General features: G+C 37.6%; 1 protein-coding gene across 2 annotated transcripts in view; it reads left to right on the top strand.

Annotated features, from left to right (window-relative positions):
- The first annotated feature begins 163 nt into the window (after positions 1 to 163).
- The window catches only part of itgb5 (integrin, beta 5), a 36,688-nt gene continuing 20,809 nt past the window's right edge, over positions 164 to 16,042 (top strand). Inside the window, exons 1-10 of one of the 2 annotated variants that reach the window (XM_089133264.1) lie at positions 164 to 512; positions 586 to 677; positions 1,138 to 1,223; positions 2,963 to 3,170; positions 3,279 to 3,528; positions 4,407 to 4,575; positions 6,093 to 6,254; positions 7,730 to 7,825; positions 7,909 to 7,998; positions 10,498 to 10,632. In XM_089133264.1, coding sequence (XP_088989390.1) covers positions 460 to 512; positions 586 to 677; positions 1,138 to 1,223; positions 2,963 to 3,170; positions 3,279 to 3,528; positions 4,407 to 4,575; positions 6,093 to 6,254; positions 7,730 to 7,825; positions 7,909 to 7,998; positions 10,498 to 10,632 — 1,341 coding nt within the window. In that variant the 5' untranslated portion in view covers positions 164 to 459. Of the gene's footprint in view, positions 678 to 1,137; positions 1,224 to 2,962; positions 3,171 to 3,278; positions 3,529 to 4,406; positions 4,576 to 6,092; positions 6,255 to 7,729; positions 7,826 to 7,908; positions 7,999 to 10,497; positions 10,633 to 16,042 lie in introns of both variants that reach the window. The other variant, XM_039655623.2, reaches the window with a different exon arrangement.

The following is a 16,042-nucleotide window of genomic DNA, read 5'->3' as shown; positions in this document are numbered from 1 at the left end:
GTACTTCGCCTGATTGGTAACATCTTTTGAATGACCTGTTAACTGTCCAATCAGCATGCTTGGAAGTCGCCCGTACTAGCCAATCCCAGTTGCAGAAGGTGGAACTTGTCTGAACACTGATTGGGGGTGTAAAGCAAAGTCCTCTCTGGTTTCCCATGGGCGGAGTTTTAATTTCAGGGACGCGCAAGGCACTCGACTACTGAACTTTCAAGCCGAAAACAACCGGAGGATGGATAAAAAAGGCATGTTCACGAAGTTTAAATGTTCTTGCCACTGAAGATTTGAAAACCAGTAATGGATGCAGTGCATGCTGAATTATTGCAGTGGACCTCAGACAGAGCGCGACAGTAACCAAATAACTTCGAATGTGGATTATTGTTCAGACGCCGCTCGGACTTTAACGTTACTCATGTGTTTACCAATGCAGTTCTCTGCACTGGACGCTAACTTCAGTCATGGATGTGCCGCTGTGATTTGGAGAGGATGGACAAAGAGAAGATCTCAGTCACTCACTATATAAAATAATACAATCTTTTTATACAATTGGACAAAATCTCATTTGATGTTGAACGGAATTTTGATTTTGCAAGGAATAATGTGGAAACTTTGCCCATTTAGACGTCACCCGGCTCTTCTAGTTTACATGGTCTTGGAACTGTTTATTCACAGCGTCAATGGTAAGTGTTTAGTGAAAACACAAAGTCGTCGGAGTACTTTCGTTCAGATAAAAAAATAAACTTGCATTTTTAATCTGCATGACCAAATACGAAAAATAATTCAATGTATATCAAATTAGTAAATGCGAGTAAATAAACGGAATGTTGTGAAAATAAATAATAAATAAATCTAAATGTTTTTTTTTTCTGATTTATTATAGTTTCTGTAATAATTAATTGCATTTATTTGTTTATCATTCATTTATTTATGTTTTTCTTTCTCCATTATGATAACGAGGGATCGGTTTGTGATAGTTATTTTCTGAGCAATTCCGTGTCTTTATGGCGATATGCTTTCTCTGTTTGTAGCTAACAGCCTAGACCTCAGTTGTAAGTGTCTGACGTTAGATTAAAGAGTCTGAATTATGCGCAGATTCAAAATTCCTATTTGACTTGAATTGGACTCTCTTTTCCCCACTAGGTCTTAATGTTTGCATGAGCGGCAGCGCCTCATCTTGTGAAGAATGTTTCCTCATTCACCCGAGCTGCGCCTGGTGCGCGCAAGAGGTGCGTGCGACCACATTCCTGCCAGACATTGGTTGACACTTGATTTTTTGAGTGTGGCTGTCAGTGGCGTAACTTTGTTATAAAAAGTGGGTGGGACATGTGTATAAATGAATGAATCACGTGACACGTGAATAAAACATAGATCCGACTTTACAACATGTTCAGTGGAATAGCCTATGCTATAGGCCTACAGAAAGTCCTGTAAAATTAAACGAATAAAGTGACCAAATAATATGAATAAAAATTATATAAACAAAAATATACATAAAAGTAAATTAACTAGGCTATTAGGCCAGAATTTTGATAACTGATTTTTTGCGGAACGCGCATGCATGATTAAAATTTAAATTGGCTTATAACCTATCCATTGTACACACAAACTGCTGTACAATTAAACGAATAAATGGGCCATATAAATAAAGATAAAAAATAAGTGTATAAACAAAAATGTAAAAAATAAAGGCCTACATAAACATTTTAAAAGTAAATTTAAAAAGTAAATTAACTATTAGGCCAACATTTTGATAACTAAACGTTTGCACAGCGCGCACAAATAGCCTAATAAAATTATGCTTATCAATAGTACAAAAAATGCTGTAAAATTAAACGAATCAATGGGCTTTATTATAAATAAAAATGTACAGGCTATAGGCCTATACATCAACGTTTTAAAAGTATGCTAAATGAACTATTAATCCAAAATTCGTATAACTGAACTTTTGCGCAGAGTGCATTACAGTTTAAATGGGTTACATTGTCAAACTTTTAGAAAAGAAAGAAAGAAAGAAAGAACGAAAGAAAGAAAGAAAGAAAGAAAGAAAGAAAGAAAGAAAGAAAGAAAGAAAGAAAGAAAGAAAGAAAGAGAAATTCACCTTCAAGAACACAAGTTTGGACAATGTCTGAGGCTTCAGACTCATGCGGTTGTTGCAGAGAAAACCCTATCTGCCCTTGAAGACTCCGCTTGGGATGCTGAACACCATGCGAGCTAGGCGGGGAAAAGACGTGGAGTCAGACTCGTGGTATGAGCGGAGCGAAATTCGAGCGGGAAATAGGGTGACGCTCCGTCCTTTAAAAAATGCCCCTCTCCGCTCTGTCCAAGATCCGCCCGCTCGCTCCCGCTCCACTCCGCTCGCATTCTCTGCACCGGAACGAACAAAAAGTCTCCGAAACAGTCTCCGAAACGGATTGAAGCGCGCATGCATGTGAAGACTGTGCGTGAGCCACGAGATACACTGTAACCGCGCCACCGATCGCAGGCGGCAAGGAGCACTTTGATCACTTGATTAAAAAAAAAAAATCAACGTATTTCAGGGCTAGATCTCTTCTTTTATTTTACAAACGAACGAAATGACTGGTCTGCCAGATGGAGATGTTTTATTTATTTCTACTGTTTATCCGTGCCGCGAGAACTTTTAAAAAGTGGTGGGGACAATATCGACCTTGGCAAAAAGTGGTGGGGACATGTCCCACCCGTCCCACCCGCAAATTACGCCCCTGGTGGCTGTGTCTCACTTTCAAACTACTCCGCTGCCTACCTAGGCGGTATTATAGGCATCATAGACTGCCATTGATGGCAGTCATTGGCACAAGCCATTGATTTATTAATTTTAATGCACTTGAACTGTCGACATGTTACTAAGTGCATTATTGCCCTATTCCCCTGCATTTTGGGTTTGCTCATTTATTTAATTGTTTCCTTACATTGCTTAGACCGTGATCTTTCTTTTTCCCTGATGCAGGACTTTGGACAGGCCAGAACTCTCACCTCACGATGTGACTTTAGCCAGAACTTACTGAAAAGAGGATGTGATGCTCCTTTTATAGAGAATCCCAGGAGTGGCAGCTCTCTGTTGCTGAGCAAACCCCTGAGCTCCAAAGGTTCTGGGGTGACCCAGTATGATGTTATCCAGATATACCCACAGAAGATCTCTCTCAGCTTAAGGCCTGGTATGCATCTGTTGATAGATTTAGAGAAGAAACAGAATAAAATAAAATGTGTTTGTAGGTCAATTTATGTGGTCTGTTAATGTAGTGACTCTTAATCCCACTCTTCAGGTGACCAGATTTCCTTTGAGGTACAAGTGCGCCCTGTGGAAGACTACCCTGTTGATTTGTACTACCTGATGGACCTCTCACTCTCAATGAAGGACGATCTGGACACAATCCGCAACCTGGGCACCAAACTGGCTGAGGAAATGAGGAAGCTAACTAGTAACTTCCGCCTTGGTTTTGGTTCCTTTGTGGATAAGAATATCTCACCCTTCTCCTACACAGCCCCCAAGTACCAGGACAACCCATGCAATGGGTAAGGGACTTCTCTTACAGATCTGTGATGAGCTGTAAACAGGTTTGGGATTGGCTTTCCCTTTGTTATGCAGTGAAAGAAATTGAATGGAAGGAACAACTACTCGCTAGTGAGTGAGAACAGTTTGGAGACACTTTCACATCTGGGGAAGTGAATATGTCTTCATTTATTTATCTTGTATAACTAAAAATAGCCCTGCTTTAGCGGAGCCTTGTCTTGGAAATTCAAAAGCCCTTGGGATGTTACAATTTTGGAATTATCCAAAGTCTTATGTCACTCTCAAAAGTCAAAACTTAATCTAGTTCAGATAATCCTTAAAAGAGAATCCTGCTGTCACTCGTGGTTATTATTCTAATCCAAAGTGACATAATGGCAGACATTGAAATGTGTGACACAGCAGATTGAGGTTGCAAAGTCAGTACAGCACATGTCCCAGAGCATGCAGCCTGCAGCCTATTATGCATCAGTGCCCATGTAGGTTATGCACTCATTTCTGCTGAATGCTCAGAATAGAAATCATAGGAACAGACAATATGTCAACCATCATGTTCCTTGTTCTGCAATTAGTAAACCTCAAATATTATTAAGTAATATTACTAAACACATTTTTAATATATCTAAACTAACATAGCATCCATTAAAATTTTAGTTAAAATATTTATTTTCGTTATATTTGTCTGTGTGTGTATATACATACATGCGTACATACATAACCCTGCCATGGCATTGACGCATTATTTTCATTAAATTATCTGATTATTTAAGTAATCTATATAAGTTTTTTATAATGATATCAAAAAGCACAATATTAGGATTAATTTATGTTTTCAGTATTGCTGTTTAAGCTCCTGCTGTTTATAATTCCTCTCTTATTTCAGATATAAGTTGTTCCCAAACTGTGTCCCCACATTTGGCTTTCGTCACCTCTTGTCTCTTACGGACAAGGTTGATCGTTTCAACGAGGAAGTGCAGAAGCAGATGGTCTCCCGTAACAGGGATGCACCAGAGGGGGGGTTTGATGCCATTCTGCAGGCTGCAGTTTGCAAGGTAAGCAGTCAGTCAGGACTGGTCATTTTGCTTCTTCTTTGCTTCTTCAATTCCCTACACGGAGACATCTTTGCTGTCTGAGTTTTCTCAAAAGAGATACAGGTGTGTCTGAAACTTAAAAGAGATGCGTGAATATTGCCTGACATCATAGGCTGTAAAAATATTTGCTTTGCCATGAAAGGCACAATCGCAGCATGCATGGGAGAAAGAGACTGTGGTTTACGCTGAATGAAAGAGGAGAGCCTTGCCCATTTAAACGCTATATGTGTTATTTGTTTGTGAGACTAATGATATCTTGTGTTTAAAATGGTTGAATTTGCCATGTGTTTCTGAAGCATTAGTTAGCAGGTGCTGTCTGCTAGATAACTGTTTAAGAACTGGGGCTAATCACCATTTTTAAACCCCCATTTGCCTTAAAATAACTTTGAAAAAGAATTTTAAATGGTCATGTTGAAAGATTTTGTAATTTCAGTCATAAGATGCATTTACATTGTGACTGTGCCTTAACTCTATCTGTGTCTGCAAAGGTGTGAACTGATTGGCCCATACAGATGTATGGCCTATAGAAATTTAATTGTGTGAATGACAAAGAAACAGAGTAGATTGCAGGGTAGATTTGTTGTTGTTTTAGCCCATTTGTTTTTATGTATACTTTGGGTTAAAGGGTTCGTTCACCCAAAAATGAAAATTATGTCATTAATGACTCATGTCGTTCCAAGCCCAGTATAGAACAGTATACCGTACATACATTTTCAATGGAGTGACAGAAAGCTCTCGGACTAAATCTGAAATATCTTAAACTGTGTCGAAGATGAACGGAGGTCTTACGGGCTTCGGGCAATGACATAATTTTAATTTTTGGGTGAACTAACCCTTTCAGATTGTTGAAGAGCGGCATGCTAACATTGCTGCTGAAGGACTGCTACAGTACAAACCTTCAATAAATTCTTCTCCCCACATACAAGAACTCTGGTCAAGCTTACTTATTTTATGTATTGGAGAAATCTAATACATTGGCAAGCCACCCAAACCACTGCTCGGCCAAATGCAGCAAAATCTAATACTGTTGACATGAATGTTTAAAAGTATCTATTTCATCTTTAAAATAATATGAGGCCATAAAAGCTGCTTGCATAATAAAAATATATAAAAATGATTAAATAATTTAACAAAATGTTTTACAAAGGTATTTCATCTACTACTTTATACAACTACTACTACTTATTTTTAAATGAATGTATTTCTGGAAAATTATCTTATACAGTATGTGTGTTTGATTTGAAAAACGCTGATAATGTCCATATGTTGATACACATTCTGACAACTGTAATATAACTGAACTGATCCATCAAATAAATAAAACTGTAAACTATATCCATCAACTAACAACAGCAAACTAATTGGAATAATTATTAAAAATAAAAATCTGTGTGTAACAATTAAATGAACATATTAAATGGTATAGAGATGCAAAAGATATAGGCTGGTATAAATGAAGTTTGGTGTCATTGTGGCAGGAGAGGATTGGCTGGAGGAAAGAAGCTTATCATCTCCTGGTGTTTGCCACCGATGACGTCCCCCACTTGGCTTTGGACGGCAAGCTCGGTGGACTAGTGCATCCTCACGATGGACAGTGTCACCTGAACGACAAGAATGAGTACAGCGCTTCAACAAAGATGGTAAAGCTTTTACACCACAAAACTAAACAAATAATCAGTCTTCAAATGTGAAGACTACATGTTTTGCTTTGAATAAATGTTTTGTAGACTCTCTGAATGAGCTGTGTTTTATTTAAACATACTTAAGGGGTGGTTGTAAATTTGCCATACTTTTTTACTTCAGTTAGTTTGAGCATAAATAACATCTGCAAATTTCCAATGCCCAACGTTCAAAGAAAATGCTTTTAAAGAAATAGTTTAAGGACTACAACAAACGTCTGGTAGGGACTACATAACATTCCTTCCCGGGTTAGTGAAATCACTAACCATAAAATGTACATAAACCCCGCCCCCGGGAACATGATTTATAGAATATCATGACAGAATATGCTAATCAATTCCTAGAAGATAGTTAACTTCACATAAGCTGCATAAATTCTCCAATTAACCATTCAGAAATGTCTTTCTGCATGTCACTTCTTCATGTGTCACTCTATCATTGTCTGACTACGGTTTGTACATAAAAGGCTGAAAGTTTTGAAATTTTCAGTGCATGTTTGTGTGAGGTAAAAGGACATAACCTGTTGAAGCTCCGCCCCTCTGTGACGGAAGTAGCAGCTCATTTGCATTCAAACGGACACACAAAACCGATTTGTTAACCCTCAAAAAGTAACAATTTCAACATGCTATATACAAATATCTGTGGGGTATTTTGAGCTAAAACTTTACATACACACATCAAAGACTTATTTTCATTGTGTGAAAAGGGCATTATAGCAGCCATTTAATAACTAATTGCCCTTAACTTCCATCAGCTATAAATGCTTGGATGATAACATGTCATTATTGTCTGAAATGCTTGGCTAAAACCTCAGCAGGTATGTGTTTGCTGAATAGCATAGCAAAACCTTCAAAGGCAATGCAGATAATTCAGTTTTAAGCTTTTGTGCACTTATTGTTTCCTTCTCCTTTCACCATGTGATGTCTCTTGAAAATTCATAACTTTTTTTTATGGCTTTGAACTGGATAAATTGTTATTCCCCATCTATGTCAAAGTGCAAGAACAGATGTGTCGCTTGTTTAGCAGTTTGGTCTCCATCCAAAGTAACTGAATGTTTTGAGAGTGAGAGAGATCGCTCAGACAGAAGGAAAACAAACAAAAGCAGTGTGTGCCTTCTACCGCAAACTAGGATTTAATATTTACGCATCCATCTTGTTCTGTAAGAAAACCTTACTCAAATGTACTTAACACATCGATGATCATTGGTTAAATATATTGAGTACGAACTCCCTGGATACTCGGGCAGTTTAGCAGAGAACGCTGTAGCTGAATTCAGAGGAAATGGGTGAGAAGGATAATAACGCTAACAGTGGAGGGGAATCAGAAGAGCGATGACTTCCTTTTGCAAACTTCCTGACAGAAAGGGTGCTGCAGGGAGTGAGGGATTGCTTGAATGTATCTTACTGATGTATGGACATGTGGCGTCCCTCTACAGGACTACCCTTCACTCGCTCTACTTGGAGAGAAACTGGCTGAAAACAATATTTTCCTCATCTTTGCAGTGACCAAAAGACACTATGTTCTTTACAAGGTACCTCTCATTCCTCATAAGCTGTGTTGTTAGACGTTGAGCTGTTTGTGTTTAATATGTTCTTAATGTATTTGTATCTATAGAATCTCACTGCGTTGATCCCTGGGACTACAGTGGAAATTTTGGACCAAGACTCCAAAAACATTATTCAGCTAATTGTGAACGCATACAATGTAAGTTTATAATTGCAACACAGTTTGACTCAATAACTGACTCATTAAGACAGTCGCTGCTTCCGATATCGCATACTGTCTGAGCAGGAACTTCATTTGAATTTGAATTTGAACTTCCTTCGTGACTGTTAAAGTACTTTCTATATAGTGAAGGGGGTAGTCAAAATCTCTTGCCTCTTCAGCATATATATATATATATATATATATATATATATATCATAATATCCCTTTGAATGCTTGTATAGTTCTTTCATAAAATCAGTAATTAGGTATATTCATTATTATTTAATCATTTATTGACACACACACACACACACACACACACACACGTATATATATATACAGTATATACAGTATATATATTCTTTGTGCTTATGCTTGTGAAATCATATTCTTAAATGCTTGCTGATGTAAGTTACTAGCTATCCTTAGGAGAAAGAAGGCATTATTTTGATGTTTTGAGACGACTCTCCTGTTTATAGTTAGAGCTTGGCCAAATCCAACCTTGGAAAAGCAGTGTGTTGGTGTGTGTGTTTGTCTTCTTGGTTGCAGGTTATGGAACCACTGCCTTTATTATTCATTCTTCTTATCTGGTTCTGGGTCTTTGTCTGTAAACCCCTTACAATAGTATGAGTGTGGGTAGTAAAAACAACAACAACGTATTAATCCTTTCCTGTGGGATATTAAAGTGTCGAACAAATGCGCACTTCAGAATCTCGCCGGAAGTTGTAGGTCATTCGGGGACTTTTCACCTACTGTGAAATACTAGGCATTCGGACATGCTACTCTGTTGCCGTACTGTTTTTTGCATACTATATTGTAGAAAAAATATTTGATTTCGGATGCAGCGATTGACATGCCGCCACCTACTGGTGGGTTTCTGCTGCACTCCAAAGATAGAGTGCAAGTCTGTAAGGTAGGCACAAGTGTTTTTTTTTTTTGTTTGTTTGTTTTTTTATTTATTGATTGTTTATTTTACTGTGGCAGTGCAGGTTTGTTAATAGCTTGCAAAAATACCTAAATAGCTCTTTTTTTTAAATGGCGCATGACAAATACATTCATTCATGCACTACGATTGAAGTATCTCTATTTTCTATTTTAATCTTTTTAAACAAGCTCTAGGATTTGTGGCGTTGATGTGTTCTATATATTATTTCTTTATACAATTTATTCAGTACATCCAACCTAAAACATCATCCTGTGTCCCTTTATAGTCCTATTTAAAGCACAGGTGGCAGGTGTACATAAAAGAAAAAATGTGCTCTTGGTGACCCCAAGACTGACCCCTTCATGCTTTTATTTCCTTTCAAGAGTGTAGAATGCATATTAAAAGGTTCAGGGTTGAAGCTGTGATATATAGTGACGGGCCATTATGAATACACGGTTCATTTTCAGGCAATGTGGTCAACACACTTCAGACTCAGGAAATTGTTTTATCAATACAACAGCATAGTAATAAATAACCATTACTCATCTAAAGTATTCGATGTAAATTGATTCCAGTTTAATTGTCAACCGAATTAATTCCCCCTGGTTTTCAGCTAATAAATTGTTAGAAATTGAATTAAGAACAGATGATGTTGTGGAGTGTTATTTAGAAAACATTTGGTCTTTTGTTGTGTCTTCACTGTGTGATCACATGATTACAAAAGGTAGGGAATTTCCTGTTTTTGTCATTGATGGGCTCGTCCATGTGTTTGCTTTAGTTCACACAGTAAGCTTTTCAGTGTGGTATTTCTGGCTTGTGAAGATCTGACACTCTGTGTTTGTTACTGCATTGGCAGATCTCTGCTGTTTTCCAAGAAATGGTCTCTTTGGCTGAAGAGCTTGTTTTTTGTTTTTGTTTTTTTTGTTTTTTTTATGTAGCTATATATTGGAGTAAATTTTTACACTAGCATTTTTATATAACCTTAAATTAAACAAGATCAAGTGACTACACATACTACAGTTCAAAAGTATATATATATATTTTAATTGTACTGACTCATATATAATATTGAAACTGAAATCAGTTATTTTAAAACCATTTCACAATATTACAGTTTTTAATGAGCATAAGATACTTCTTTCAAAAACAAAATAAACATACTGACCCCAAACTTTTGAACAGTAGAGAAGATTCACTGGACACTGGGGGGAAAGAAAAATTAAATACCGGTAAACAGTTTCTAACTGATGACAAACACTGGCCAAATATCAAGTTAGGGTTTGACCCAGATGATCCAATTCCTCATCTCTCCTGACTGTCAGTTTCCACCAAAATATGCTAAACTATGATTATTGTTATGGATATGATCTATTTTGGTGTGTTCAGTGATAGTATTTGATCGAAGTATATGATTGAAAGTTTGTGGTTTTACGTTTTAAAGCATTATAGATCCCAAATGCAGTAATTCTTGAACATCTCCATTACCTTTCAAACTGTTACTAGTGAATGTTGGATTGTTTTGTTTCTTGGATCATTTGCTTGATTTTTGTTTTCTTTTTTTTTTTGTGCAGAACATCAGGTCAAAAGTTGAGCTGAGCGTGTGGGATCATCCTGAAGATCTCAGTCTGTCCTTCACCGCCACCTGCCAAGACGGCCAGCCCCTGCCTGGCCTCCGCAAGTGTGCTGACCTCAAAATTGGTGACACTGTTAGTACTTTATATTTTATCAAATCATGATTGTGCCTTTTACAAATTTTTTTTTTTAAATGGATCACAGTTGATCCTGTCTCTCAGTCTGCAACTTGAGTCTATGAGGTCTGTGGCAATGAGCTCAGATCTTATTATACCTCTTATTATACCCCCAGGATTCTGTATGCTATATCTTGTTGCCTAATACTAGTAAATTGATGGTAGTTGTACTCCTTAAAGGGGTGGTTTAGAATTTTGGACATCGGGCTTAATGTCTTAACAGACATTTACATCAATAGTCTAGCGTTGTAATTTATTTGCTTTTGGTGTACTGTGGAGTGGGTAAAAGTGTTTCTAATGGAAGGCTAGCAGTTACCGTTGACTCGTGCTAGCCTAGCACCAGCGAACTTTGCAACTGGAACGACTGGATGAAAATTTTTGAAATCTGTCTCCACTGATAAATAACACAAAGGCTGTATGTCTACCAAAGCGTTTTTCCTCGTGCCTGGCGTACGTTTTCGATTGTTTTCAATGGGAGCGCCACGTTTTTTTAAATGCTATGAGCGTAATGAGTTTTTAATGGTCGCCGAGAGTTGAAAAATGTTCAACTTTGGATAAAAAGCAGCGCTCATCACTGTCACTTTTTACCCACCCTTCCAATCACAGTGGAGGAGGGGCGGGACTAATAACACACCGACCAACTGTCACAACATTCTTTCTGTACAACGACATCAACCAACAGAGCCAATCGAACAAAATGGATGAAAAATACATTTTTAGTATGAAACAAATTATCTGCAAAATCAGTTACAAGTAAACTGTGATGCGAATATTCTGTATCATAGCAACGAAACGTCTCAACGGAAAAAAAAAAAAACGCTGCACTGCCAAAATGCTCTCAAGCGCCCAAAGTACTGCCTCTAGGGCAGAGCGTCTAGTGTTTTCAGCTGGCTAAAAACGCTTTGGTGGACACATGGCCTAAGGCTAACTTGGAAATGAGGCCCAATGTTCAAAATTCTGAACCACCCCTTTAAGGAGATCTTCCTAAATGTTCAAATCATGTTTACACAGTTTGAAACTTGTTTTTACTTCCCCGTTTGGCCTTTGTTGACCTGTATATAATGCCCTGGATATGAAAGCAACATATTTTCTTTAACTATCTTCTAGTGCATAACCTTTTTTTTATTCCATCTCAAATTGTAAATTTGGCCATATTAACACCAGAAGATCTAGTATTTGAGTCAGAAATAACTTTGAAAAGTAAATGCATTGACAGGAAGATTCCAAACACTACCGGTACCTACCCAGATAGCAAACTGACATTGAATCAACGTGGAAACATGACATCGAAACAACGTTGATCTGACATTGTTTTGCTCATCGAATTAACGTTGAACCAACGTCAGACGCTCAAAACTAGCGGAAAATCAACTTGAAATCAACGTTGTTTCAACGTCATGAAAGCAAACCAATTTTCGATTTTCATTTAGCTTTGAAGAATGCCGCGTCCGACGTTGGTTCAACGTTAACTCGATGAGCAAAACAATGCCAGATCAACGTTGTTTCGATGTCATGACAGACGTCATTTCCACATTGATTCAATGTCCGTTTGCTGTCTACCTACGCTCAGTTTCGGGCCACTTACAGATAATTGGTATCGCAGTGGTTTTCAGCAGGTCCTAGGAACATGGCTGAAATCACACACTCTCAGGCATATTGTTTAGCACTTCCTGTGGTATAGACGATGTGGTGTTTGCTCAAGATAACATGCAGGATTTGAATAACATGCCGTTGTCCGCACTCTCACGCCATTATGCAGTGTCAGCCACAGCAGACTCGCTCTTTGTTTAGAGTGAAAAAGAAATGAAATTGCTTAGAGCCCTTTCAGAGTGTTATTGTAACTAAATTTTACAGTATCATAACACGCAGATTACCGAAGCAATCAAGGCCACATGATGTATCCAACAGTGCTTGTGTAATTAACGGTTACTTTGAAAGAATGCTTTTTATTTTTGATGGTGTTTATTGTCATTGTTGGATCTCCCATACATTCTTAATTAGATGGACTTTGTAAAACTTCTACACCATGCAGTGATCTGACCCTCCAGTTTCTCCTGTATCATTCCCATTCTGTTTAATTGAATGTTGAGAAGGAGCGTAAAGGAAATAGTGGAGGGGTACATCAGAATAACCACAATGAATGGAGCAACCCAATTTTCTCTGGCTGCTCCAATAGGCCGGGTCTTTTTGTCTCATCCACGAGAGAAATTTGTCACAACGTGCCCGAGTGCCAATCATGCCTTTAGAAAGGGGGGCACAACCCAAACAGAATCCCTTGTATCTCTCACGGTCCTCCACCAAACCCTCCGAGGAGTCGGATGCTGCATTTCAATGGGCTCACACAATAGCACTGAGCTTTTTGGGCGAGGAGCTGTGGAAAAACACGGGCCTTAGATACAGAGGCTGTTGCCCAGATTCTAAAGTTAAGCTTAGATTCCTTTCACAGAAGTGGATTCAAGCCCCTAGAGACTACTACAGACTGTCCCATACATAATACATTGATCTAATCCTATATTAATCTGGATGGTGTCCCAGGAAACATCAGTTTACTTTAGGATGGAGTTTGTTTGCCATGGATTTTTAAAACTTTGCTCACTGTTTTGCAGACGCAAGAATGCTATGGTATACTATGTGGTAGGTGTTTTTGTACATATTGAAAAGTAGTTGTAGTTATGTTTATTATTACACTAATTTTAATATTATAATAATAGCCTTTTTTTAAATGCATTTTATATTGTAATAAGTAGACAGGGTGATCGGGAGATACAATTTTAGGATTATCCAGGTATTATTTTTTTTTTTCTATTTAAATTCTAATTTAATGTTGAGAATATTTAAATGCATTTCTAGTTTTTATTGAAAACTTTTAAAATTGGCTTTTAACTTTATATTTTTAGTTTTCATGAAATTTTAGTTTAGCACATAGAAATTATGTGCTTTAGTAGTTAAAGGGTTAGTTCACCTCAAAATGAAAATTCTGTCAGTAATTACCCTCATGTTGTTCCAACCCCGTTAGACTTTCGTTCATCTTCGGAACACAAATTAAGATATTTTCGATTAAATCTGAGAGCTGAATCACTCCTCCATGGGCTTCATGCTCAGTTCCACTACGTGAAATCTAACAGAGAAGGAAATGAATAGTTGACATTGTCATTTTAGTTTGTTTTTTGCGCACACAGTATTCTTGTCACTTGATAAACTTAAGATTGAGCCACTGTAGTCACTCTGTCTATTTTGAGGATGTCTTTAATAACTTTTGGGCCGGACAGTTTCGATCCCTTAAGAAGCCTATGGAGTGAATACTTCATATCAAGTTATATAGATTTTTTTTTCTTTTTCTGAAGAGTTGTGTTATCTGCTCTTAGCAGTTTAGCATTCTTATTGCATTCTCAGACACAGAATGTCAGACTATGAAAACCATTAAACCTCCCATTCTGACTGATGCTTCAGGTTATTGGCATCTATTCAGGACTTCTGCTGCTCTGGCTTTAGGTCTTTCACAAACTACTTCTGCAAACACACGGATCTGACTTGGATCATCACTAAATGTTGAACATTGCCAGTGTTTTCCCAAGTTTTCGACTGGTTTGTGTGTATTAGTAAGCAGTATACAGTTTTGCCCTTTGATTGCCTAATTATATTTCCTCTTCCTCTGCTCAACTGCACAGATTTCATGGAGTTTTCTAATGCGTTTGTGCCTTCATCTAATGCCTTCATCTAATTGTTGCCATGTTCTTGTGACTCACATGTCTCCTTAATCCAATTCTGCAGGTCATTGCCTCTGAGGAAAAACGTTGTCTTTCTGTGCCTTTGCCTGATCCCTAATTTTTCCTCTTTTCTTGTGATGTCTTTCAGCGTGGTCTTTAAGGAGCACGTTAATGCTGGATAATTTGTGATGTAATGATGTTAAAATGCCGTAGATTTTTTTTAACAGTTGATATTACTTGCACAATTTCTTTTTTATAGCTTACCATTAAGAATTTGGTACAAAAATAGACGTTTTAAATAATTAGCACATTTTCTTGCTTGCCTCCCATTTATCAGGTTTTTACTATTTGATTGAGTTGGTTTCACTTTAGTTTGATGGTCCCTTTAACACATTTTGTTGACTTAGTAATGTTGCACATATGTCTATTAACTCTCATTAGATTGGTAGAGTACTAGTAGACTTGGTAGGTTTAGAATAAGTTTGCATGTAGTTGCAAAGTTATAGTCAGTAAGAATGTATGTTGGAAGGCCAACACTATAAAGAGAAAGTAGATATTCAAAAGGGACCATCAAAAGTTACTTTGCTGTAGAGAAACCAGTGCTATCAAATTTACAGCAACCCCTTTTCGATTAAAATAACTTTTCTTTCATTGTGATTAAAGGGTACATGATCCTCTTGTCTACCTCCATCAGTATGACCCTCTGTGGCCCAGTGTTCTGCTCTGAGCTTTGAGCTCTCAGGTCTGGAGGGCTCACTGATCTGAAATGCTACTTCAAAGCGTTCAGACTCAGCATGTTGGGCTTGTACTCTTCCCTGGGCGCTTCTGAATCAAAGGCCAGCCAGACTACATGTTTTTAAAGGTGTCGGGTTCTCTGCTCCAGAGGATCCACACATGAAGTTTTTTCACTTCTGGGAAAAGAATTGATAAACTGATAAATGCTTTTGTTGCACTGCATCTTGCATAATTCCAGTGCAATTGTATGAAACTTAAACAGTCAAGTGGAATACTAAATCTGAGAAATGAATTTCTTCTCACCATCTTACCAGAAATTGACTGATTGCAGATCAAGTCTTGGCTAGTTTGGATGAAACCTCTTCTAGACTTCCTTCCTCTGGGTGGTCATCATCTGGGTGGAGTCTGTCTTTTCTCTGATCTGATGGTCCGGCATTAATCTGACAGCTATGATCTACATCAGTTACTCAACCCTCTTATCTTCAAAGATAAGGTCATGCATGCCACCAGGAAGAGAACTCCCCTTCCTTTGAGTTAGCATTTTTTAACCTTTTCTTTGGTCATCCCCAAAAAAATTTTTAGTGCCTGAAATAAAGTCTGTGGTGAACACAATAATTATAATAATTCATTACATTTATATAGCGCCTTTCTTGATATTTAAAGTACTTCACGTAGAGGGGGAATCTCCTCAACCACCAAGTTCATTTTTTTTTTTTCTCATTTCATTATACAATATAAAATGCATCACTTGTGAATTTTTATTATTATTTGTGACTAAATGGTACTATCAAGGCTCTCTGGGACATCACATGACATTATTTAAATGTTATGACACCAAGCACAAAAGCTCATCAACGCTGTTCAGCCTTACTAAAGCCTTGTTGTGTTTATGCTGAGCTAACTCGAACTCTCCAACTTGTTGAATT

The sequence above is a fragment of the Pimephales promelas genome, chromosome 7 (genome assembly GCF_988280905.1).
Source record: "Pimephales promelas chromosome 7, fPimPro1.hap1.1, whole genome shotgun sequence".
NCBI lineage: Eukaryota > Metazoa > Chordata > Actinopteri > Cypriniformes > Leuciscidae > Pimephales > Pimephales promelas.
The sequence above is the reverse complement of the archived record's forward strand: the minus strand, read 5'-3'. Positions and strand labels throughout refer to the sequence as shown.